Raw genomic sequence first — 22,795 nt, forward strand, 5'->3', positions numbered from 1 at the left:
GTGGGGGGGGTGCAAGGGAATGCTGGTGAGGGGTAGTTAGGGGTCCCAGGCAGGGCATGGGGCACAGGTGGGGGGGTGGAAGGGGATGCTGGTGAGGGGTAGTTAGGGGTCCCAGGCAGGGCATGGGGGACAGGTGGGGGGGTGGAAGGGGATGCTGGTGGGGGGTAGTTAGGGGTCCCAGGCAGGGCATGGGGGACAGGTGGGGGGGTGGAAGGGGATGCTGGTGAGGGGTAGTTAGGGGTCCCAGGCAGGGCATGGGGGACTGGTGGGGGGGTGGAAGGGGATGCTGGTGGGGGGTAGTTAGGGGTCCCAGGCAGGGCATGGGGGACTGGTGGGGGGGTGGAAGGGGATGCTGGTGGGGGGTAGTTAGGGGTCCCAGGCAGGGCATGGGGGACAGGTGGGGGGGTGGAAGGGGATGCTGGTGGGGGGTAGTTAGGGGTCCCAGGCAGGGCATGGGGGACTGGTGGGGGGTAGTTAGGGGTCCCAGGCAGGGCATGGGGGACTGGTGGGGGGGTGGAAGGGGATGCTGGTGGGGGGTAGTTAGGGGTCCCAGGCAGGGCATGGGGGACTGGTGGGGGGGTAAGGGGATGCTGGGGGGACACGTGGGGGTGTAAGGGGGTGGAGGTGGGAGGGTGTATCTAGGTGAGCCGAGACAGGGCATGGGGAGATGGGTGTGTGTAAGGGGATGCAGGTGGGGGGGAGCTAAATGGGCCCAAGCAGGGCACGGGGGGACAGGCGGGGGGTGGGGTCCCTGTGCCCAGGCTCATACCCCTCTGCCACTGGCAGCGGATTCCCGCCCAGCCCCTGGCTGGGAAGTGGGAGGGAGTGTCCTGGCCCCTCCCCCCCCAGGCTGTGCTATCCCTGGGAGGCCCCACCCCCACCCTTAAAAGGTGCTGGTTTCAGCCTCCAGATTCACTGTCACACCAGAGTGCCTGGAACTGGTGAGAGCAGAGGCAGTGGGGTCTGATGGTTAGAGCGGGGGGGGGGGGGGGAGCCAGGACTCCTGGGTTCTTGCCCTGGGCAGGGCAGTGGGATCTGATGGTTAGAGCGGGGCGGGGGGGAGCCAGGACTCCTGGGTTCTGGCCCTGGGCAGGGCAGTGGGATCTGATGGTTAGAGCGGGGCGGGGGGGAGCCAGGACTCCTGGGTTCTGGCCCTGGGCAGGGCAGTGGGGTCTGATGGTTAGAGCGGGGGGGGGGAGGGGGAAGCCAGGCTCCTGGGTTCTTGCTCTGGCCGGTGGGTGGGAGGGAGGGAGGTCCTGGGCCCTCTCGGCTGACCCTTCCCGTCTCTGCAGAGTGATGCTGCTACACCCAGTTACCTACAGGTAGAGCCAGGGCAGCAGCCAGGCAGAGGGTGGTGGGGCAGGAGCAAGGGATAGCGGCAGGGTGGGAGAGAGGGGCAATGGCCGGGCTGGAGTGAGGGGCAGCGACGGGGTGGCAGGGCAGCTGGGCTGGAGTGAGGGGCAGAGTGGTGGCGGGGCTGGAGTGAGGGGCAGCGGCCGGGCAGGGGGATGGGGGGGGTGGGAGCGAGGGGCGGCGGCCGGGCAGGGGGCGGCGGGCGCGAGGGGCGGTGGCCGGGCAGGGGGCGGCGGCCGGGCAGGCGGCGGCGGCGGGCGCGAGGGGCGGCGGCCGGGCAGGCGACGGCGGGCGCGAGGGGCGGCGGCCGGGCAGGGGGCGGCGGCCGGGCAGGCGACGGCGGGGCGCGAGGGGCGGCGGCCGGGCAGGGGGCGGCGGCGGGCGCGAGGGGCGGCGGCCGGGCAGGCGGCGGCGGGCGCGAGGGGCGGCGGCCGGGCAGGCGGCGGCGGGCGCGAGGGGCGGCGGCCGGGCAGGCGGCGGCGGGCGCGAGGGCAGCACTAACGGCGCGTCTCCCCCAGCCGCCATGAGCCGGCAGGTGGTGCGCAGCAGCAAGTTCCGCCACGTCTTCGGGCAGCCGGCGAAGGCCGACCAGTCCTACGACGACGTGCGCGTCTCGCAGACCACCTGGGACAGCGGCTTCTGCACCGTCAACCCCAAGTTCCTGGCCATTGTCGTGGAGGCCAGTGGGGGAGGGGCCTTCATGGTGCTGCCCCTGGCTAAGGTAACCCCGCCCCCATCCCTGCTAGTGACCCCCTCCCCCCTCTGCCGGCCCAGCCCTGCCGGGGCCCCTCGCCAGCCCCGCCCTGCGCTTCTTAGGTAACTGTCTGCCCCCCCCTTTCTGTTTCCGGGGGGGGGGGGGGGGGCTGTTTTGTGAAACCGCCGAACATGCAGATCTTGACATTTTTGCCTTAAATGGCTCCAAACGTGAAGCGGGGGCGGAAGCAGCCGTGTAAAAGGGGAAGTGGGTTTGCGGGGAGGGGGCAGGTCTGGGACACCACAGCCCAGCCCCCCGTCCTGGTTCTCGGAGCCGTGGCAGCCACACCTGGGTCACCGTAGCCAGGAGCCCCAGAAATGGAGCAGGGGCGGGGGCGCCGGGGGAATAAAGGTCTGTGGTGCAGCTACAAAGGGCCCTGTGTCCTTCCCTGGCCCGGGGGGAGGCCGGGGCAGGATGCGGCTTTGGAGGGACCCTCGGCTCCCAGAACGCGGCACCTTGTGACTTCCATCGTGATGGGAAAGACGGGAGCAGAGCGCCTCAGCCCCTCCCCCTCCGTCCCACTCCCCACACCCGCCCCCCAGCCCCTGCCGGTCCAGCTCTGCCCCCAGCGCCCCCCACTGCAGCCCCTGCCCCCCCAGTGCCCCCCAGTGCCCCCTTTGCACAATGCCCGGGTAAGGTTGTCATGGGACTGCTGGGTTCGTGGGCCCAACTTTCCCCGTGGCAGGACCATGGGACGAGGCGGGAGGGGCGTGAGGGGAGAGCCAGGCCTGAGGCTGGTGCCCAGGAGGGCTGAGGCAGGCCCGGCCCCCGCCCTGCTGCCAGACTGCCCTGCTCTCAGGTTGGCTGCCCACTGGGGGGAGGGGCTCATGTCGCCTGCTGTGGGCACTGCAGGGGCACGGGAGCTGGGTTGCTTGTCACAGCCTGGCCCTGCCCCAGGCCCCAGGCCCCTGGCCCCTGGGAAATATCCCCAGCACTGGGGAGAGGCAGAGAGCTGCGGGTTCTACTCCCTACAAACATTTACCCCCCTCCGAGCTGGGAGAGAACCTAGGCTGCCCGCTAACCCCTGCGCCCCACTGCCCTCCCGGCCCTGCTGTAACCCCTGCGCCCCACTGCCCTCCCGGCCCTGCTGTAACCGCTGCACCCCACTGCCCTCCCGGCCCTGCTGTAACCGCTGCGCCCCACTGCCCTCCCGGCCCTGCTGTAACCACTGCACCCCACTGCCCTCCCGGCCCTGCTGTAACCGCTGCACCCCACTGCCCTCCCGGCCCTGCTGTAACCGCTGCGCCCCACTGCCCTCCCGGCCCTGCTGTAACCACTGCACCCCACTGCCCTCCCGGCCCTGCTGTAACCGCTGCACCCCACTGCCCTCCCGGCCCTGCTGTAACCGCTGCACCCCACTGCCCTCCCGGCCCTGCTGTAACCACTGCACCCCACTGCCCTCCCGGCCCTGCTGTAACCACTGCACCCCACTGCCCTCCCGGCCCTGCTGTAACCGCTGCACCCCACTGCCCTCCCGGCCCTGCTGTAACCGCTGCGCCCCACTGCCCTCCCGGCCCTGCTCCAACCACTGCGCCCCACTGCCCTCCCGGCCCTGCTGTAACCGCTGCACCCCACTGCCCTCCCGGCCCTGCTGTAACCCCTGCGCCCCACTGCCCTCCCGGCCCTGCTGTAACCGCTGCGCCCCACTGCCCTCCCGGCCCTGCTGTAACCCCTGCGCCCCACTGCCCTCCCGGCCCTGCTGTAACCGCTGCGCCCCACTGCCCTCCCGGCCCTGCTCCAACCCCTGCGCCCCACTGCCCTCCCGGCCCTGCTCCAACCCCTGCGCCCCACTGCCCTCCCGGCCCTGCTCCAACCCCTGCGCCCCACTGCCCTCCCGGCCCTGCTCCAACCCCTGCGCCCCACTGCCCTCCCGGCCCTGCTGTAACCCCTGCGCCCCACTGCCCTCCCGGCCCTGCTCCAACCACTGCGCCCCACTGCCCTCCCGGCCCTGCTGTAACCCCTGCGCCCCACTGCCCTCCCGGCCCTGCTGTAACCCCTGCGCCCCACTGCCCTCCCGGCCCTGCTCCAACCCCTGCGCCCCACTGCCCTCCCGGCCCTGCTCCAACCCCTGCGCCCCACTGCCCTCCCGGCCCTGCTGTAACCCCTGCGCCCCACTGCCCTCCCGGCCCTGCTGTAACCACTGCGCCCCACTGCCCTCCCGGCCCTGCTCCAACCCCTGCGCCCCACTGCCCTCCCGGCCCTGCTGTAACCCCTGCGCCCCACTGCCCTCCCGGCCCTGCTCCAACCCCTGCGCCCCACTGCCCTCCCGGCCCTGCTGTAACCCCTGCGCCCCACTGCCCTCCCGGCCCTGCTGTAACCCCTGCGCCCCACTGCCCTCCCGGCCCTGCTCCAACCCCTGCGCCCCACTGCCCTCCCGGCCCTGCTCCAACCCCTGCGCCCCACTGCCCTCCCGGCCCTGCTGTAACCCCTGCGCCCCACTGCCCTCCCGGCCCTGCTGTAACCCCTGCGCCCCACTGCCCTCCCGGCCCTGCTCCAACCCCTGCGCCCCACTGCCCTCCCGGCCCTGCTCCAACCCCTGCGCCCCACTGCCCTCCCGGCCCTGCTCCAACCCCTGCGCCCCACTGCCCTCCCGGCCCTGCTGTAACCCCTGCGCCCCACTGCCCTCCCGGCCCTGCTCCAACCCCTGCGCCCCACTGCCCTCCCGGCCCTGCTCCAACCACTGCGCCCCACTGCCCTCCCGGCCCTGCTGTAACCCCTGCGCCCCACTGCCCTCCCGGCCCTGCTCCAACCCCTGCGCCCCACTGCCCTCCCGGCCCTGCTCCAACCACTGCGCCCCACTGCCCTCCCGGCCCTGCTCCAACCCCTGCGCCCCACTGCCCTCCCGGCCCTGCTCCAACCACTGCGCCCCACTGCCCTCCCGGCCCTGCTCCAACCCCTGCGCCCCACTGCCCTCCCGGCCCTGCTCCAACCCCTGCGCCCCACTGCCCTCCCGGCCCTGCTCCAACCCCTGCGCCCCACTGCCCTCCCGGCCCTGCTCCAACCCCTGCGCCCCACTGCCCTCCCGGCCCTGCTCCAACCACTGCGCCCCACTGCCCTCCCGGCCCTGCTCCAACCCCTGCGCCCCACTGCCCTCCCGGCCCTGCTCCAACCCCTGCGCCCCACTGCCCTCCCGGCCCTGCTCCAACCCCTGCGCCCCACTGCCCTCCCGGCCCTGCTCCAACCCCTGCGCCCCACTGCCCTCCCGGCCCTGCTCCAACCCCTGCGCCCCACTGCCCTCCCGGCCCTGCTCCAACCCCTGCGCCCCACTGCCCTCCCGGCCCTGCTCCAACCACTGCGCCCCACTGCCCTCCCGGCCCTGCTGTAACCACTGCGCCCCACTGCCCTCCCGGCCCTGCTCCAACCCCTGCGCCCCACTGCCCTCCCGGCCCTGCTGTAACCCCTGCGCCCCACTGCCCTCCCGGCCCTGCTCCAACCCCTGCGCCCCACTGCCCTCCCGGCCCTGCTCCAACCCCTGCGCCCCACTGCCCTCCCGGCCCTGCTCCAACCCCTGCGCCCCACTGCCCTCCCGGCCCTGCTGTAACCCCTGCGCCCCACTGCCCTCCCGGCCCTGTGCTAACCACTAGAGGACACTCTCCTGCATGTTATTCCCTCCCCCCCACATCCAGGCAGTCCCAGGGGGGCAGGAAGCTGGGAGAATTGCACCATCTGTTGGGAAACGTTTGTAACTGCAGAGAGAAGCTGGGTTCTGGGAAGGCACTGGGGTCTAGTGGTTAGAGCTGTGGAGGGCCTGGGAGCCTGGACCCTGGGGTGGGGCAGTGGGGTACTGACTCCGTCCTCTCTCGCAGACCGGCCGCCTGGACAAGGCGCAGCCCGTGGTGTGCGGGCACACGGCTCCGGTCCTGGACATCGAGTGGTGCCCGCACAACGACAACGTCATCGCTAGCGGCTCCGAGGACTGCACTGTCATGGTGAGAGCCGGCCTGGGGGCGGGGATTGCGGGGCACTCGGGGGCGTGGAGGTGGCCTGGGGGGCGGGGGATTGCGGGGCACTTGGGGGTGTGGAGGTGGCCTGGGGGGCGGGGGATTGCGGGGCGCTCGGGGGCGTGGAGGTGGCCTGGGGGCGGGGATTGCGGGGCGCTCGGGGGCGTGGAGGTGGCCTGGGGGGCGGGGGATTGCGGGGCACTCGGGGGTGTGGAGGTGGCCTGGGGGGCGGGGGATTGCGGGGCGCTCGGGGGCGTGGAGGTGGCCTGGGGGGCGGGGGATTGCGGGGCGCTCGGGGGCGTGGAGCTGACCTGGGGGGCGGGGGATTGCGGGGCGCTCGGGGGCGTGGAGGTGACCTGGGGGGCGGGGGATTGCGGGGCGCTCGGGGGCGTGGAGGTGGCCTGGGGGGCGGGGGATTGCGGGGCGCTCGGGGGCGTGGAGCTGACCTGGGGGGCGGGGGATTGCGGGGCGCTCGGGGGTGTGGAGCTGACCTGGGGGGCGGGGGATTGCGGGGCACTCGGGGGCGTGGAGGTGACCTGGGGGGCGGGGGATTGCGGGGCGCTCGGGGGCGTGGAGCTGACGTGGGGGGCGGGGATTGCGGGGCGCTCGGGGGCGTGGAGCTGACCTGGGGGGCGGGGGATTGCGGGGCGCTCGGGGGCGTGGAGGTGACCTGGGGGGCGGGGGATTGCGGGGCGCTCGGGGGCGTGGAGCTGACCTGGGGGGCGGGGGATTGCGGGGCGCTCGGGGGCGTGGAGCTGACCTGGGGGGCGGGGGATTGCGGGGCGCTCGGGGGCGTGGAGCTGACCTGGGGGGCGGGGGATTGCGGGGGCGCTCGGGGGCGTGGAGCTGACCTGGGGGGCGGGGGATTGCGGGGCGCTCGGGGGTGTGGAGCTGACCTGGGGGGCGGGGGATTGCGGGGCACTCGGGGGCGTGGAGGTGACCTGGGGGGCGGGGGATTGCGGGGCGCTCGGGGGCGTGGAGCTGACGTGGGGGGCGGGGATTGCGGGGCGCTCGGGGGCGTGGAGCTGACCTGGGGGGCGGGGGATTGCGGGGCGCTCGGGGGCGTGGAGCTGACCTGGGGGGCGGGGGATTGCGGGGCGCTCGGGGGCGTGGAGCTGACCTGGGGGGCGGGGGATTGCGGGGCGCTCGGGGGCGTGGAGCTGACCTGGGGGGCGGGGGATTGCGGGGCGCTCGGGGGCGTGGAGCTGACCTGGGGGGCGGGGGATTGCGGGGCGCTCGGGGGCGTGGAGCTGACCTGGGGGGCGGGGATTGCGGGGCGCTCGGGGGCGTGGAGCTGACCTGGGGGGCGGGGGATTGCGGGGCGCTCGGGGGCGTGGAGGTGGCCTGGGGGGCGGGGGATTGCGGGGCGCTCGGGGGCGTGGAGGTGGCCTGGGGGGCGGGGGATTGCGGGGCGCTCGGGGGCGTGGAGCTGACCTGGGGGGCGGGGGATTGCGGGGCGCTCGGGGGTGTGGAGCTGACCTGGGGGGCGGGGGATTGCGGGGCGCTCGGGGGCGTGGAGGTGACCTGGGGGGCGGGGGATTGCGGGGCGCTCGGGGGCGTGGAGCTGACCTGAGGGGCGGGGGATTGCAGGGCGCTCGGGGGCGTGGAGCTGACCTGGGGGGCGGGGGATTGCGGGGTGCTCGGGGGCGTGGAGCTGGCCTGGGGGGCGGGGATTGCGGGGCACTCGGGGGCGTGGAGGTGACCTGGGGGGCGGGGGATTGCGGGGCGCTCGGGGGCGTGGAGCTGACCTGGGGGGCGGGGGATTGCGGGGCGCTCGGGGGCGTGGAGGTGACCTGGGGGGCGGGGGATTGCGGGGCGCTCGGGGGCGTGGAGCTGGCCTGGGGGGCGGGGGATTGCGGGGCACTCGGGGGCGTGGAGCTGACCTGGGGGGCGGGGGATTGCGGGGGCGCTCGGGGGCGTGGAGGTGGCCTGGGGGGCGGGGGATTGCGGGGCGCTCGGGGGCGTGGAGCTGACCTGGGGGGCGGGGGATTGCGGGGCGCTCGGGGGCGTGGAGGTGGCCTGGGGGGCGGGGGATTGCGGGGCGCTCGGGGGTGTGGAGGTGGCCTCGGGGGCGGGGGATTGCGGGGCGCTCGGGGGCGTGGAGGTGACCTGGGGGGCGGGGATTGCGGGGCGCTCGGGGGCGTGGAGGTGACCTGGGGGGCGGGGGATTGCGGGGCGCTCGGGGGTGTGGAGCTGACCTGGGGGGCGGGGGATTGCGGGGCGCTCGGGGGTGTGGAGCTGACCTGGGGGGCGGGGGATTGCGGGGCGCTCGGGGGCGTGGAGCTGACCTGGGGGGCGGGGGATTGCGGGGCACTCGGGGGTGTGGAGCTGACCTGGGGGGCGGGGGATTGCGGGGCGCTCGGGGGCGTGGAGCTGACCTGGGGGGCGGGGGATTGCGGGGCACTCGGGGGCGTGGAGGTGACCTGGGGGGCGGGGGATTGCGGGGCACTCGGGGGTGTGGAGCTGACCTGGGGGGCGGGGGATTGCGGGGCGCTCGGGGGTGTGGAGCTGACCTGGGGGGCGGGGGATTGCGGGGCGCTCGGGGGCGTGGAGCTGACCTGGGGGCGGGGGATTGCGGGGCGCTCGGGGGTGTGGAGGTGGCCTCGGGGGCGGGGGATTGCGGGGCGCTCGGGGGTGTGGAGGTGACCTGGGGGGCGGGGGATTGCAGGGCACTCGGGGGTGTAGAGGTGGCCTTGGGGGAGGGGGATTGCGGGGCGCTCGGGGGCGTGGAGCTGACCTGGGGGGCGGGGGGATTGCGGGGCGCTCGGGGGGTGTGGAGCTGACCTGGGGGGCGGGGGATTGCGGGGGCGCTCGGGGGCGTGGAGCTGACCTGGGGGGCGGGGGATTGCGGGGCGCTCGGGGGCGTGGAGGTGACCTGGGGGGCGGGGGATTGCTGGGGGCGCCCGGGGGCGTGGAGGTGACCTGGGGGGCGGGGGATTGCGGGGCGCTCGGGGGTGTGGAGCTGACCTGGGGGGCGGGGGATTGCGGGGCGCTCGGGGGCGTGGAGCTGACCTGGGGGGTGGGGGATTGCGGGGCGCTCGGGGGCGTGGAGCTGACCTGGGGGGCGGGGGATTGCGGGGCGCTCGGGGGCGTGGAGGTGACCTGGGGGGCGGGGGATTGCGGGGCGCTCGGGGGTGTGGAGCTGACCTGGGGGGCGGGGATTGCGGGGCGCTCGGGGGCGTGGAGCTGACCTGGGGGGCGGGATTGCGGGGCGCTCGGGGGCGTGGAGCTGACCTGGGGGGCGGGGGATTGCGGGGCGCTCGGGGGCGTGGAGCTGACCTGGGGGGCGGGGGATTGCGGGGCGCTCGGGGGGCGTGGAGGTGGCCTGGGGGGCGGGGGATTGCGGGGCGCTCGGGGGCGTGGAGCTGACCTGGGGGGCGGGGGATTGCGGGGCGCTCGGGGGCGTGGAGGTGGCCTGGGGGGCGGGGGATTGCGGGGCGCTCGGGGGCGTGGAGGTGGCCTGGGGGGCGGGGGATTGCGGGGCGCTCGGGGCGTGGAGCTGACCTGGGGGGCGGGGGATTGCGGGGCGCTCGGGGGCGTGGAGGTGGCCTGGGGGGCGGGGGATTGCGGGGCGCTCGGGGGCGTGGAGCTGACCTGGGGGGCGGGGGATTGCGGGGCGCTCGGGGGCGTGGAGCTGACCTGGGGGGCGGGGGATTGCGGGGCGCTCGGGGGCGCGGAGCTGACCTGGGGGGCGGGGATTGCGGGGCGCTCGGGGGCGTGGAGCTGACCTGGGGGGCGGGGGATTGCGGGGCGCTCGGGGCGTGGAGGTGACCTGGGGGGCGGGGGATTGCGGGGCGCTCGGGGGTGTGGAGCTGACCTGGGGGGCGGGGGATTGCGGGGCGCTCGGGGGCGTGGAGGTGGCCTCGGGGGCGGGGGATTGCGGGGCGCTCGGGGGCGTGGAGCTGACCTGGGGGGCGGGGATTGCGGGGCGCTCGGGGCGTGGAGCTGACCTGGGGGGCGGGGGATTGCGGGGCGCTCGGGGGCGCGGAGCTGACCTGGGGGGCGGGGGATTGCGGGGCGCTCGGGGGCGTGGAGCTGACCTGGGGGGCGGGGGATTGCGGGGCGCTCGGGGCGTGGAGGTGGCCTCGGGGGCGGGGGATTGCGGGGCGCTCGGGGGCGTGGAGCTGACCTGGGGGGCGGGGATTGCGGGGCGCTCGGGGGCGCGGAGCTGACCTGGGGGGCGGGGGATTGCGGGGCGCTCGGGGGCGTGGAGGTGGCCTGGGGGCGGGGGATTGCGGGGCGCTCGGGGGGCGTGGAGCTGACCTGGGGGGCGGGGGATTGCGGGGCGCTCGGGGGCGCGGAGCTGACCTGGGGGGCGGGGGATTGCGGGGCGCTCGGGGGCGTGGAGCTGACCTGGGGGGCGGGGGATTGCGGGGCGCTCGGGGGCGTGGAGCTGACCTGGGGGGCGGGGATTGCGGGGCGCTCGGGGGGTGTGGAGCTGACCTGGGGGGCGGGGGATTGCGGGGCGCTCGGGGGGCGTGGAGCTGACCTGGGGGGCGGGGGATTGCGGGGCGCTCGGGGGCGTGGAGGTGGCCTGGGGGGGTGGGGGATTGCGGGGCGCTCGGGGGCGTGGAGGTGGCCTGGGGGGCGGGGGATTGCGGGGCGCTCGGGGGCGTGGAGCTGACCTGGAGGGGCGGGGGATTGCGGGGCGCTCGGGGGCGCGGAGCTGACCTGGAGGGCGGGGGATTGCGGGGCGCTCGGGGGCGCGGAGCTGACCTGGGGGGCGGGGGATTGCGGGGCGCTCGGGGGCGTGGAGGTGGCCTGGGGGGCGGGGGATTGCGGGGCGCTCGGGGGCGTGGAGGTGGCCTGGGGGGCGGGGGATTGCGGGGCGCTCGGGGGCGTGGAGCTGACCTGGGGGGCGGGGGATTGCGGGGTGCTCGGGGGCATGAAGCTGGCTGGGGGGGGACTGGGGGGTGGGCGGAGTCATCCTGGGGGCAATGGGCCTGACCTTGGCCTCTCCCCGTAGGTGTGGGAGGTGCCGGACGGGGGGCTGGTGCGCCCCCTAACGGAGCCGCTGGTCACGCTGGAGGGGCACTCGAAGCGCGTGGGCATTGTGGCCTGGCACCCCACGGCCCAGAATGTGCTGCTGAGTGCAGGTACCCCCCCCCCCCCGGCACAAGCCCTGCCCCGCCCGCGCCCGCGCCCCTCGGCAGGAAGCAGGCGGCTGCTGGAGCGTGGGGCACTGGCCTAGGGGGTGGGGAGCGGCTGTGTCCCCCCCCCCCGGGGCCTTGGGGCCGGGCCCTTCCCCCCACCCCCGCTGACTCCTCCCGGTCCCCAGGCTGTGACAACGCCCTGCTGCTGTGGGACGTGGGCTCCGGCCAGCTGCTGGTGGAGCTCCGGGACCTGCACCCCGACACCATCCACAGCGTGGCCTGGAGCCGCGACGGGTCCCGCCTCTGCACGTCCTGCCGGGACCGCCGGGTCCGCGTGATCGAGCCCCGCTCTGGCCGCGTCGTCGCTGTGAGTGCGGGCGGGCCGGGGGGGCCGGGGGGGGCCGGGGGGGCGCTGGCTGTGGAGTCCTGACCCCCGTCTCCCCGCAGGAGAAGGCCAACGCCCACGAGGGCTCCCGGCCCGTCCGCGCCGTCCTGCTGGCTGACGGCAAGATCCTCACCACCGGCTTCAGCCGCATGAGCGAGCGCCAGGTGGCGCTGTGGGACCCGGTGCGACGCCCCCCTCCCCTCCCCCCACCCTGCCCCCCCAGCTCCAACGCATCCCCCGCCATCCCCCCTTCCCCTCCCTGGGAATTGGTGAGCCCCCATCCCTGCCCCCCCTTCTCCCCTCCCCTCTCTGGAGTGCCCCCATCCCTGCCCTCCTCTTTCTCAGCACGCCCCCATCCCTGCCCTCCTCTTTCTCAGCACACCCCTCCATGCTGTCCACTCTGGCGCATCCCCCCCACCCTTCCCCGGGACTTGTTGGGCCCCCATCTCTGCCCCCCCCCCGGCACAACCCCCATCTCTGCCCCCCCCTTCTCCTTCCTGGGACCTGGCATCCCCCAGCCCTGACTCTCCCGCCCCCCCGCAGGCACAGCTGGAGGAGCCCATGGTGCTGCAGGAGCTGGACACGAGCAGTGGGGTGCTGTTCCCCCACTACGACCCCGACACCAGCATGGTCTATCTCTGCGGCAAGGTGGGCAGCCGCCGGCTGGGGGCGGGGGGGGCCGGGCGGGGGGCAGCCTGCCCTGACCCCCCTCTGTGCCCCACAGGGCGACAGTTCCATCCGCTACTTCGAGGTGACGCCCGAGGCCCCGTACCTGCACTTCCTGTCGGTCTTCAGCTCCAAGGAGTCCCAGCGCGGGGGCGGCTGGATGCCCAAGCGGGGCCTGGACGTCAGCAAGTGTGAGATTGCCAGGTAAGCCCCCTCGGCCGGGCCCCGGCGCGCCCCCCCTGACCCTCCGCCGGGCCCCGGCGCGCGCGCCCCCCCCCCGACCCTCCGCCGGGCCCCGGCGCGTGCCCCCCCCCCGACCCTCCGCCGGGCCCCCAGCGCGCCCCCCCCCGAGCCCCAGCGCGCGCCCCAGCCCGCCCCCCCCCGACCCTCCGCCGGGCCCCGGCGCGCGCCCCCCCCCCGACCCTCCGCCGGGCCCCAGCCCGCCCCCCCCGACCCCCCCCCCGGGCCCCAGCGCGCCCCCCCCGGGCCCCAGCGCGCCCCCCCCGACCCTCCGCCGGGCCCCAGCGCCCCCCCCAACCCTCCGCCGGGCCCCAGCCGCGCGCGCCCCCCCCGACCCTCTGCCGGGCCCCAGCCCGCCCCCCCCCCGACCCTCGGCCGGGCCCCAGCGTGCGCCCCCCTCCGCCGGGCCCCAGCCCGCCCCCCCCCGACCCTCCGCCGGGCCCCGGCGCGCGCCCCCCCCCGACCCCTCCGCCGGGCCCCAGCGCGCCCCCCCCCCGAGCCCCAGCGCGCGCCCCAGCCCGCCCCCCCCGACCCTCCGCCGGGCCCCGGCGCGCGCCCCCCCCCGACCCTCCGCCGGGCCCCAGCCCGCCCCCCCCGACCCCCCCCCGGCGCGCCCCCCCCCCCGGGCCCCAGCGCGCCCCCCCCGGGCCCCAGCGCGCCCCCCCCCCCGACCCTCCGCCGGGCCCCAGCGCGCGCCCCCCCGACCCTCCGCCGGGCCCCAGCGCGCGCGCCCCCCCCGACCCTCCGCCGGGCCCCAGCGCGCGCCCCCCCCCGACCCTCCGCCGGGCCCCAGCGCGCGCCCCCCCCCCGACCCTCCGCCGGGCCCCAGCGCGCGCCCCCCCCCGACCCTCCGCCGGGCCCCAGCGCGCGCCCCCCCATGCCCCGGGCCCCAGCCCGCCCCCCCCCCGACCCTCCGCCGGGCCCCAGCGCGCCCCCCTCACCTCGGGCCCCAGCCCCTCTGACTTTCCGGCATTGCAGATTCTACAAGCTGCATGAGCGGAGGTGCGAGCCCATCGCCATGACTGTGCCCCGCAAGGTGAGCCGGGCCCTGGGCCTGGAGGAGGGACGGGGCTGGGAGCCCGGATGCCTGGTGGGGCTGGGAGCCCTGCAGCCCCGGGGGGGGGGGGGGGGGGCGGCGGCGTCTCCCTGGGGTCTAGTGCAGCACAGACTGGTCAACACCCGCCCCTTAACCAGGTTCCCTGGCTCCAGTTCCAAAGGGCAACAGCGTCACACCAGAATCCTCACCCCCAGCCACGCCCTGGTGCAGTGCCCAGGGAAACTGAGGCAGGCCCGGGGTTCCTCATGGACAGCAGAACCCACATACAGCACAGCAAGGGGACTGAACCCCCCCGTCACACCTGGCTTCTGCCCCCCCTTTGCAGCATGTGCGTGGGGGGGGCGGAGGAGCTGGGCAGCTGGGGTCCATGCCAGCTCTCTGCCCCCGCAGTCAGACCTGTTCCAGGAGGATCTGTACCCTGACACGGCCGGGCCCGACCCCGCGCTGACCGCAGAGGAGTGGTTCGGGGGCAAGGACGCCGGGCCCCTGCTCATCTCTCTGAAGGACGGCTACGTCTCACCCAAGAGCCGCGAGTTCAAGGTTAACAAGAGCATCCTGGAGCCCAGAAAGAGCCAGACCTGCCCTGATGCAGGCAGCCCTGGGGTGAGATGAGAGGGGCTGCGGGGCGGGAGTGGGGGGCACCGGCAGGGCTGGGCTGGCAGGGGCCGCGGGGCAGGAGTGGGGGGCACTGGCAGGGCTGGGGGTAGGGCTGTGGGGCGGGAGTGGGGGGCACCGGCAGGGCTGGGGGCCGTGGGGGGCACCGGCAGGGCTGGGCTGGCAGGGGCTGCGGGGCGGGAGTGGGGGGCACTGGCAGGGCTGTGGGCCGGGAGTGGGGGGGCACCGGCAGGGCTGGGCCGGCGGGGGCCGCGGGGCGGGAGTGGGGGGCACCGGCAGGGCTGGGCTGGCAGGGGCCGTGGGGCGGGAGTGGGGGCACCGGCAGGGCTGGGCCGGCAGGGGCCGCGGGGCGGGAGTGGGGGGGCACTGGCAGGGCTGGGGGGCGTGGGGGGGCACCGGCAGGGCTGGGCGGTGGGGGCCGCGGGGCGGGAGTGGGGGGCACTGGCAGGGCTGGGGGCAGGGCCGTGGGGCGGGAGTGGGGGGCACCGGCAGGGCTGGGCTGGCAGGGGCTGTGGGGCAGGAGTGGGGGGCACCGGCAGGCTGGGGGCCGTGGGGGGCACCGGCAGGGCTGGGCTGGCAGGGGCTGCGGGGCGGGAGTGGGGGGCACTGGCAGGGCTGGGCCGGCGGGGGCCGCGGGGCGGGAGTGGGGGCCACTGGCAGGGCTGGGCCGGCGGGGTCGCGGGGCGGGAGTGGGGGCCACTGGCAGGGCTGGGGGCCGTGGGGGGCACTGGCAGGGCTGGGCTGGCAGGGGCCGCGGGGCGGGAGTGGGGGGCACTGGCAGGGCTGGGGGCCGTGGGGGGCACCGGCAGGGCTGGGCTGGCAGGGGCTGCGGGGCGGGAGTGGGGGGCACTGGCAGGGCTGGGCCGGCGGGGGCCGCGGGGCGGGAGTGGGGGCCACTGGCAGGGCTGGGCCGGCGGGGTCGCGGGGCGGGAGTGGGGGCCACTGGCAGGGCTGGGGGCCGTGGGGGGCACCGGCAGGGCTGGGCTGGCAGGGGCCGCGGGGCGGGAGTGGGGGGGCACTGGCAGGCTGGGGGCCGTGGGGGGCACCGGCAGGGCTGGGCTGGCAGGAGCCGTGGGGTGGGAGCAGGGACCCCATGCAGGCGCTGTGCCCCCCCAGGCGCTGGAGAAGCTGGCGGAGAGCGTGCGCCGGCTGCAGGCCACGGTGGCGGAGCAGGAACGACGCATCGCAGCGCTGGAGGAGAAGGCCACAAAGTAGCCGTGGGGAGCTGAACCCCCCACCCCAAACCTCCCCCCACTCAGGGCCCCCTCCCCCATGCTTTACCAGATGGAGCCCCCTCCCCGCATCTGTCTGAGCCTGGGGCTCCGTCCCCAACTGCCCCATGCAGCTCCCCCGGGGGCCCCCTCCCGTCTGTACATAGAAGCGTGTTTGGCCTCAGTTTCCTCCTGCAGGGCAGATGGGGAGGGGGAGAGGCACCCGCGCGCTCTGCATTACAGATTGCCCCCAATAAAGTGTAAATAGCCCACGTGTCTGGCTTGTGGGGCAGCGCCCGTGGGAGGCCCCCTTGCGCCCCCGCCCTGCAGCTTGGACAGCAGCCGCCAGCGCTGACTCTGGAGCCTACTGATGACAGCAGTGCAGGAGGCCCAGGGACTGAGGCTGAGCGCCACCCGCAGGCCACTGGGGCTGGCCCACTCGCGCTGACAGTGGGGGGGGTCGGAGGCCACACGCTGACAGCGCTTTGTTGCCCATGATGGTTTATTCCAGGGCTCCCAGCTTCATGCTGCTCCGCAGGCAGGGGGTGTCACTGCAGGCCCCCCCGCTCCTTCTCCCACTGCTCGGGGGTCAGCGTGCGCTGCTCCAAGGCGTGAATGTGCTTCAGCTCCTCCGCCAGGAGCTCGTTCACCAGCCTGGGGGGGGGAGGGTCAGTCTCAGAGTGGGGGGGGGGGCAGGTCCTGGGGCTGCCATGCCCAGTGGTGCTGGGGAGGGCAATCAGCATCCAGCTTCTGTGAGCAGGGCCAACAGTTCCAGGCTGTTCAGGGGGAAGGCGGGAGGGGGGGGGCAGGGCCATGCAGGGAGCAGTTCAGGGGTGGTTCAGGGCTGGGGGAGCGGCTTAGGGGCGGTTTGGGCTGGTTCAGGGTGTAGGGGGAGCAGTTTGGGGCTGGGGGGGCTGGGCTGGTTCAGGGCAGGTGAGGGGAATGGCGCAGGTTGGGGTGGTTCAGGGCAGGGGGCTCAGGCCTGCTCGGGGGGAGGGGGGGCTGGGCAGGCTTGGGCCAGGGAGGGGGGGCTGGCTCGAGCCAGAGCGGTTCAGGCCAGGGGGGACTGGGCTGGGGGGGCCTTTGGGCTGGGGGGGCGCCACTGGGCTGGCTCGGGCCGGGGGGGTGCGGTGGGGGCCGGGAGGGGGCTGGGCTGGGGGGGGCTGGGCAGGCTCGGGCAAGGGAGGGGGGGGCTGGCTCGGGCCGGAGCATTTCAGGCCAGGGGGGCTGGGCTGGGGGGGGCACTGGGCTGGCTGGGGGCGGGGGGGCGGTTCGGGTAGGGGGGGGCTGGGCTGGCTCGGGCCGGGAGACGCGGGGGGGGGGGCAGGGGTGGTTCGGGGCTGGGGGCGGTGGGGGGGGGGCTGGGCTGGCTCGGGGCGGTTCTGGCCGGGGGGGCGACTGGGCTGGCTCGGGGCAGGGGGGGCTGGGCTGGCTCGGGGCGGTGGGGGCTGGGGCAGTTCGGGTCAGGGGGGTGGTGGGGGCCGGGGGGGGCCGGGGTGGCTCGGGCCGGGGGGGGCTGGGCTGGCTCGGGCCGGGGGGGGCGCGGGGCGGGGGCTGGGCTGGTTCGGGGCGGGGGGGGGCCGGTTCGGGCCGGGGGGGCGGTGGGGGCTGGGCTGGCTCGGGGCGGGGGGGGGGGCGGGGGGGCGGGGCGGTTCGGGGGGGCTGGGCTGGCTCGGGCCGGGGGGGGCGGGGCGGTTCGGGGGGGGGCGGGGCTGGCTCGGGCCGGGGGGGGCCGGGGCGGTTCGGGGGGGCTGGGCTGGCTCGGGCCGGGGGGGGCGGGGCGGTTCGGGGGGGGGGCGGGGCTGGCTCGGGCCGGGGGGGGCGCGGGGGGGCCGGGGCGGTTCGGGGGGGCTGGGCTGGCTCGGGCCGGGGGGCGGGGCGGTTCGGGGGGGGCGGGGCTGGCTCGGGCCGGGGGGGGCGCGGGGGGGCGGGGCTGGCTCGGGCCGGGGGGGGGCGCGGGGGGGGCCGGGGCAGTTCGGGCCGGGGGGGCGGGGCGGTTCGGGGGGGGCGCGGGGGGGGCGGGGCTGGCTCGGGGCGGGGGGGGCGCGGGGGGGCCGGGGCGGGCGGGGGGGCTCACCGGTGGCGCTGCAGCAGGCCCCGCCCCCGGAAGCGGGCCGAGACGACCAGCACCCGGAAGCTGGTGGCGCAGCGGGCCGGGGTCGTGTCCTCCACCTCCTGGGGGGGAAGATGCGTGAGGGGGAGCCCGGAAGCCCCGCCCCGCCCACGTGGCCCGCCAGGCCCGGGGGTGACCCCGGGGCGCTCACCACGTGCTCCGCCTCCAGCTCGCGCAGCAGCCGCCCCCGCAGGGTCTCCGCGCTCAGCACCGGCTCGGCCGCCTCCATGCCGCTGGGACCGCGCGCTTCCGCCTCTCCTCGCCGTCACTTCCGCCTACAGTTCCACTCCGCTTCCGCCTCTCCTCGCCGTCACTTCCGCCTACAGTTCCACTCCGCTTCCGCCTCTCCTCGCCGTCACTTCCGCCCCCACTACCGGCTCAGCGTCCCCGCAATTTGCGCGTTCCTTCAGATTCTCCAATCAGAGCGGGCGCGGAGGCGGGACATCGCTCGTCGTGGCCAATAGACTCCGGCCTGGGAGGCGGTGCCAGCAGGAGGTTTAGCTGGGTTGCAGGTAGGGATGCGGGTCAGGGGCCGGGGGAAATGGGGGGGGGTTTGGGGGGGCCCGGCCCATGGGGGGTTCGGGGCGGGGGGGAACGGGGGAAATGGGGGGGGGTTTGGGGGGGCCCGGCCCATGGGGGGTTCGGGGCGGGGGGGAACGGGGGAAATGGGGGGTGGTTTGGGGGGGCCCGGCCCATGGGGGGTTCGGGGCGGGGGGGGGAACGGGGAAATGGGGGGGTTTGGGGGGGCCCGGCCCATGGGGGGGTTCAGGGCCGGGGGGGCAGCACTGGATGGCTGGGACTGACCCCCCCCTGCAGGCTCTGCCATGGGGGCGGAGCCACGTGGCTTCTTCGGTGTCTACCTGCTGCTTTGCGCCAACCCCCGGTACCGGGGCCGGGTCTACGTGGGTTTCACCGTCGCTCCCCAGCGCCGCCTCGGGCAGCACAACGCGGGCAAGCGCCGTGGGGGCGCCTGGAAAACCAGCGGACGTGGCCCTTGGTAAGGGGGGCTCCCGGCTGGGGGGGGGCGCTGTCCCAGCATGCAGTGCTGCGGGGGGGGGCTCCCGGCTGGGGGGGGGCAGTCCCAGCATGCAGTGCTGCGGGGGGGGCTCCCGGCTGGGGGGGGGGCAGTCCCAGCATGCAGTGCTGTGGGGGGGGCTCCCGGCTGGGGGGGGGCAGTCCCAGCATGCAGTGCTGCGGGGGGGGGCTCCTGGCTGGGGGGGGGCAGTCCCAGCATGCAGTGCTGCGGGGGGACTCCCGGCTGGGGGGGGGCAGTCCCAGCATGCAGTGCTGCGGGGGGGGCTCCCGGCTGGGGGGGGGGCAGTCCCAGCATGCAGTGCTGCGGGGGGGGGGGGGCTCCCGGCGGGGGGGGGCAGTCCCAGCATGCAGTGCTGCGGGGGGGGGCTCCCGGCTGGGGGGGGCAGTCCCAGCATGCATTGCTGCGGGGGGGGGTGGCTCCCGGCTTGGGGGGGGGGCTGTCCCAGCATGCAGTGCTGCGGGGGGGCTCCCGGCTGGGGGGGGCTGTCCCAGCATGCAGTGCTGCGGGGGGGGCTCCTGGCTTGGGGGGGGGCTGTCCCAGCATGCAGTGCTGCGGGGGGGGCTCTCGGCTGGGGGGGGGCAGTCCCCAGCATGCAGTGCTGCGGGGGGGCTCCTGGCTGGGGGGGGGCAGTCCCAGCATGCAGTGCTGTGGGGGGGGGGGCTCCCGGCTGGGGGGGGCAGTCCCAGCATGCAGTGCTGCGGGGGGGGGGCTCCCGGCGGGGGGGGGGCAGTCCCAGCATGCAGTGTTGCGGGGGGGCTCCTGGCTGGGGGGGGCAGTCCCAGCATGCAGTGCTGCGGGGGGGCTCCTGGCTGGGGGGGGGCAGTCCCAGCATGCAGTGCTGCGGGGGGGCTCCCAACAAGCCTTGCTCTTATGCCAACTTGTGCAGTGCCACTGGGCATGCTGGGAGCACTGGCCTGAGCTGGATTCTCTCCTTTCAGGGAGATGGTGCTGATCATCCACGGCTTCCCCTCGGACGTTGCTGCGCTGCGGGTACCTGCCGGCGCCCCTCACTCCCCGCCCGGCGCCCCTCACTCCCCGCCCGGGGCCCCTCACTCCCCGCCCGGGGCACTGCCCCCCCAGCCCCACCGGCACCCCTCACTCCCCGCCCGGGGCCCCTCACTCCCCTCCCGGGGCCCCTCACTCCCCGCCCGGGGCACTGCCCCCCAGCCCCACCGGCGCCCCTCACTCCCCGCCCGGGGCCCCTCACTCCCCTCCCGGGGCCCCTCACTCCCCGCCCGGGGCACTGCCCCTCACCTCCCCGCCCGGGGCACTGCCCCTCACTCCCCGCCCCGGGGCCCCTCACTCCCCGCCCGGGGCCCCTCACTCCCCGCCGGGGCCCCTCACTCCCCGCCCGCGGCCACTGCCCCCCAGCCCCACCGGCGCCCCTCAGGCCGACTCCCTAACTCCGCTGTCTCTGCCCCGCAGTTCGAGTGGGCCTGGCAGCACCCCCATGCTTCCCGCCGTCTGTGCAACGTGAGCCGCCGCGCCCGCCGGGAGAGCTGCTTTGACTTCCACCTGCGGGTTCTGGCTCACATGCTCCGCACGGCGCCCTGGTGCCGCCTGCCCCTCACCGTGCGCTGGCTGGAGCAGGCCTACTGCCGGGACTTCCCCCCCGCCCTCCAGCCCCCCCTGCACATGCCCCTGGCCTTTGGGCAGGTCCGGGCGCTGGGCCGAGCCGGGGGCTGCGGAGAGCGCGGGGAGGCGACCCCAGCCCTGCTCCAGAGCAGACAGTGCACACCTGCACCCTGTGCCTAAAGAGACAGCAGGTACTTTGGGGGGAGGCTAGTGGGTGAGAGCCAGGACTTGGGGGGAGGGGAGAGGAGTCTGGGATGCAGGACTCCTGGTTCTATCCCACACGGGGGCAGTGGGGACGGGCCTAGTGGTGTCATGGAGTGGGGGGGAGTCCCGGTGCCCCTGCAGCCAGGTGGAACAGTTGGGTGTTTGGTTGACAGGGACTCAGTGTAGCTCAGGCTTGTTACAGGAACCAGATGCAGCTGATACCACTGGGACGGGGTGCCCTGGCCCCTCCCTGCATCCTCCACCTGCCGAGAGAACTCGCATGCTGCCCAACTCCCCCAGGCTGGAGGCAGCCCCCCCTTTGTTGAGGTTCTATGGCAAGGTGTCACCTGGTTGCCCCCCCAGGCTCAGGTTGCAGGACAGCCTGAGCTATTGGTGTATGTGAGCTAAGATGGGGGAGCCCCCCAGTGAGAGACACGTCCATCCTGGCACCGGTGCAGTGCCCAGGGAAACTGAGGCACACACAGGGTTAGAGCAGAGCAGAACAGGCCCGTAGGCAGCACAGTGAAGGCATTCCCCACCGCGTCACAGCTGCTTTCATTGGGGGCTCTGCCCCCCGTCTGCCCTCTGCAGGACGCGGAGGACTGCCTGCTGCGCTGCTTCCACCCTGGCTGCCCCCTGGCGGCGCACCCGGCCTGCCTGGCCCAGGAGTTCCTGCGTGAGGAGCCGCAGCAGTTGCTGCCTGTGGAGGGGCGCTGCCCGGGGTACGGGGCTCTCGGGGTGCCCCAGGGAGGGGAGGGATGCAATGCACTTGCCATGCGCAACACCCCAGCATGTTGCCTTGGTGACTGGTTGCCATGGTGAAGCCCTGCCCACTGCCTGTTTCAGCTGCAAGAACCTGGTCCTGTGGGGTGACCTCATTGGCTACCACCAGGGGTGCTACAGTGACTTGGAAGAAGTCCCTGCTGCCTTTCAGGTGAGCCCCGCCCACTTCCTGCTTAAACCCCACCCTAGTGTGTCCCCTCCCCAAATCACGCCCCAACTTCCCTCTTCCCACCCTGCCAGGCCCCGCCCTGTCCACGCCCCCTCTCACGGGCAAGCCCCGCCTCTGCTTGTTCACACCCTCTTGCCTGACAAACTCCTCCCTCTTTGTCCCGCCCCTTTCTGAGGCAGCCCCGCCCCTCCCTCTCTGACCTCCCTCCCTCCCTCTAGGCCGGGGCCACTGAGCTGAGGCTGCGCCGGAGGGGGCGGGGCGAAGAGGCTGGTCTTTGCCCCGCCCCCTGGTGGAGCGCGGGGCGTGGCCTGGCGTAAGGCAGACCTGGGCGCAGGGAGCCCGCGGCGCTTCTGAGCGGGGGAGAAGCGCCTGGTCCCGGCGACGCGCCCGCTCGCGGCTGAGTTGCCCCGTGACAGACTCTCCGGGCCCGGCAGCTTCCCAAATAAAACACTGAAGCCAGCTCGAGTCCGGCTCTGCCTGGGGGGGGGAACCCGGGCGGGGGCACGGGGTGAGTGTGGAAGGGGCGTGGGGGCCCGGCGGGGGGCACGGGGTGAGTGTGGAAGGGGGTGGGGACCCGGCGGGGGAGTTACGGGGTGAGTGTGGAAGGGGGGGTGGGGACCCGCGGGGGAGTTACGGGGTGAGTGTGGAAGGGGGGGTGGGGACCCGGCGGGGGAGTTACGGGGTGAGTGTGGAAGGGGGGGGTGGGGACCCGCGGGGGAGTTACGGGGTGAGTGTGGAAGGGGGGGTGGGGACCCGGCGGGGGGCACGGGGTGAGTGTGGAAGGGGGGTGGGGACCCGGCGGGGAGTTACGGGGTGAGTGTGGAAGGGGGGGTGGGGACCCGGCGGGGGGCACGGGGTGAGTGTGGAAGGGGAGTGGGGACCCGGGCGGGGGAGTTACGGGGTGAGTGTGGAAGGGGGGGGTGGGGCCCGGCGGGGGAGTTACGGGGTGAGTGTGGAAGGGGGGGGTGGGGACCCGGCGGGGGGCACGGGGTGAATGTGGAGGGGGGGACCCGGGCGGGGGGCACCGGGTGAGTGTGGAAGGGGGGGTGGGGACCCGGCGGGGGGCACGGGGTGAGTGTGGAAGGGGGGGGGGACCCGGCGGGGGGCAAGGGGTGAGTGTGGAAGGGGGGGTGGGGACCCGGCAGGGGCACGGGGTGAGTGTGGAAGGAGGGGGGGACCCGGCGGGGGGGCACGGGGTGAGTGTGGAAGGGGGGGTGGGCACCCGGGCGGGGGGGCACCTGGTGAGTGTGGAAGGGGGGGTGGGGACCCGGCGGGGGGCACGGGGTGAGTGTGGAAGGAGGGGGGGACCCGGCGGGGGGCACGGGGTGAGTGGAAGGGGGGTGGGGACCCGGCGGGGGGCACGGGGTGAGTGTGGAAGGAGGGGGGGACCCGGCGGGGGGCACGGGGTGAGTGTGGAAGGGGGTGGGGACCCGGCGGGGGGCACGGGGTGAGTGTGGAAGGGGGTGGGGACCCGGCGGGGGGCACGGGGTGAGTGTGGAAGGGGGGGGTGGGGACCCGGCGGGGGAGTTACGGGGTGAGTGTGGAAGGGGGGTGGGACCCGCGGGGGGCACGGGGTGAGTGTGGAAGGGGGGGTGGGGAC

The 22,795-nt window shown here is 75.9% G+C and overlaps 3 protein-coding genes across 5 annotated transcripts; 2 read left to right on the top strand and 1 right to left on the bottom strand.

Moving 5' to 3' along the window:
- Positions 1-741: 741 nt before the first annotated feature.
- Positions 742-15,585, top strand: CORO1A (coronin 1A). Of its 3 annotated transcripts, none has more exons than XM_075917414.1 (11): positions 742-941; positions 1,872-2,074; positions 5,914-6,036; positions 11,015-11,144; positions 11,327-11,508; positions 11,589-11,708; positions 12,070-12,174; positions 12,251-12,396; positions 13,411-13,468; positions 13,880-14,092; positions 15,221-15,585. In XM_075917414.1, the coding sequence occupies exons 2-11, from the start codon at positions 1,877-1,879 to the stop codon at positions 15,317-15,319; spliced, it is 1,374 nt and encodes a 457-aa protein (XP_075773529.1). In that variant the 5' UTR covers positions 742-941; positions 1,872-1,876; the 3' UTR covers positions 15,320-15,585. The 3 variants fall into 3 exon arrangements, with proteins under 3 accessions (XP_075773529.1, XP_075773530.1, XP_075773531.1); XM_075917415.1 differs by lacking the exon at positions 742-941 and adding an exon at positions 1,293-1,322; XM_075917416.1 differs by lacking the exons at positions 742-941; positions 1,872-2,074 and adding an exon at positions 2,453-2,458.
- A 214-nt stretch (positions 15,586-15,799) lies between these two features.
- Positions 15,800-17,718, bottom strand: BOLA2B (bolA family member 2B). The gene is made up of 3 exons (XM_075917419.1): positions 17,580-17,718; positions 17,393-17,490; positions 15,800-15,969 (listed from the first exon to the last, which is right to left on the bottom strand). The coding sequence occupies exons 1-3, from the start codon at positions 17,655-17,657 to the stop codon at positions 15,864-15,866; spliced, it is 282 nt and encodes a 93-aa protein (XP_075773534.1). The 5' UTR covers positions 17,658-17,718; the 3' UTR covers positions 15,800-15,863.
- Positions 17,719-17,807: 89 nt separating this feature from the next.
- SLX1A (structure-specific endonuclease subunit SLX1A) lies at positions 17,808-21,654 on the top strand. Its single transcript, XM_075917418.1, is given in 8 exon segments — positions 17,808-17,940; positions 18,245-18,425; positions 19,403-19,454; positions 19,890-20,193; positions 20,196-20,230; positions 20,835-20,965; positions 21,090-21,177; positions 21,414-21,654. Coding segments are annotated over 7 exon segments (882 nt in total). The 5' UTR covers positions 17,808-17,940; positions 18,245-18,252; the 3' UTR covers positions 21,513-21,654.
- Positions 21,655-22,795: the final 1,141 nt, after the last annotated feature.

This window comes from Pelodiscus sinensis, unplaced genomic scaffold (genome assembly GCF_049634645.1).
Source record: "Pelodiscus sinensis isolate JC-2024 unplaced genomic scaffold, ASM4963464v1 ctg201, whole genome shotgun sequence".
In the NCBI taxonomy this organism is placed as follows: domain Eukaryota; kingdom Metazoa; phylum Chordata; order Testudines; family Trionychidae; genus Pelodiscus; species Pelodiscus sinensis.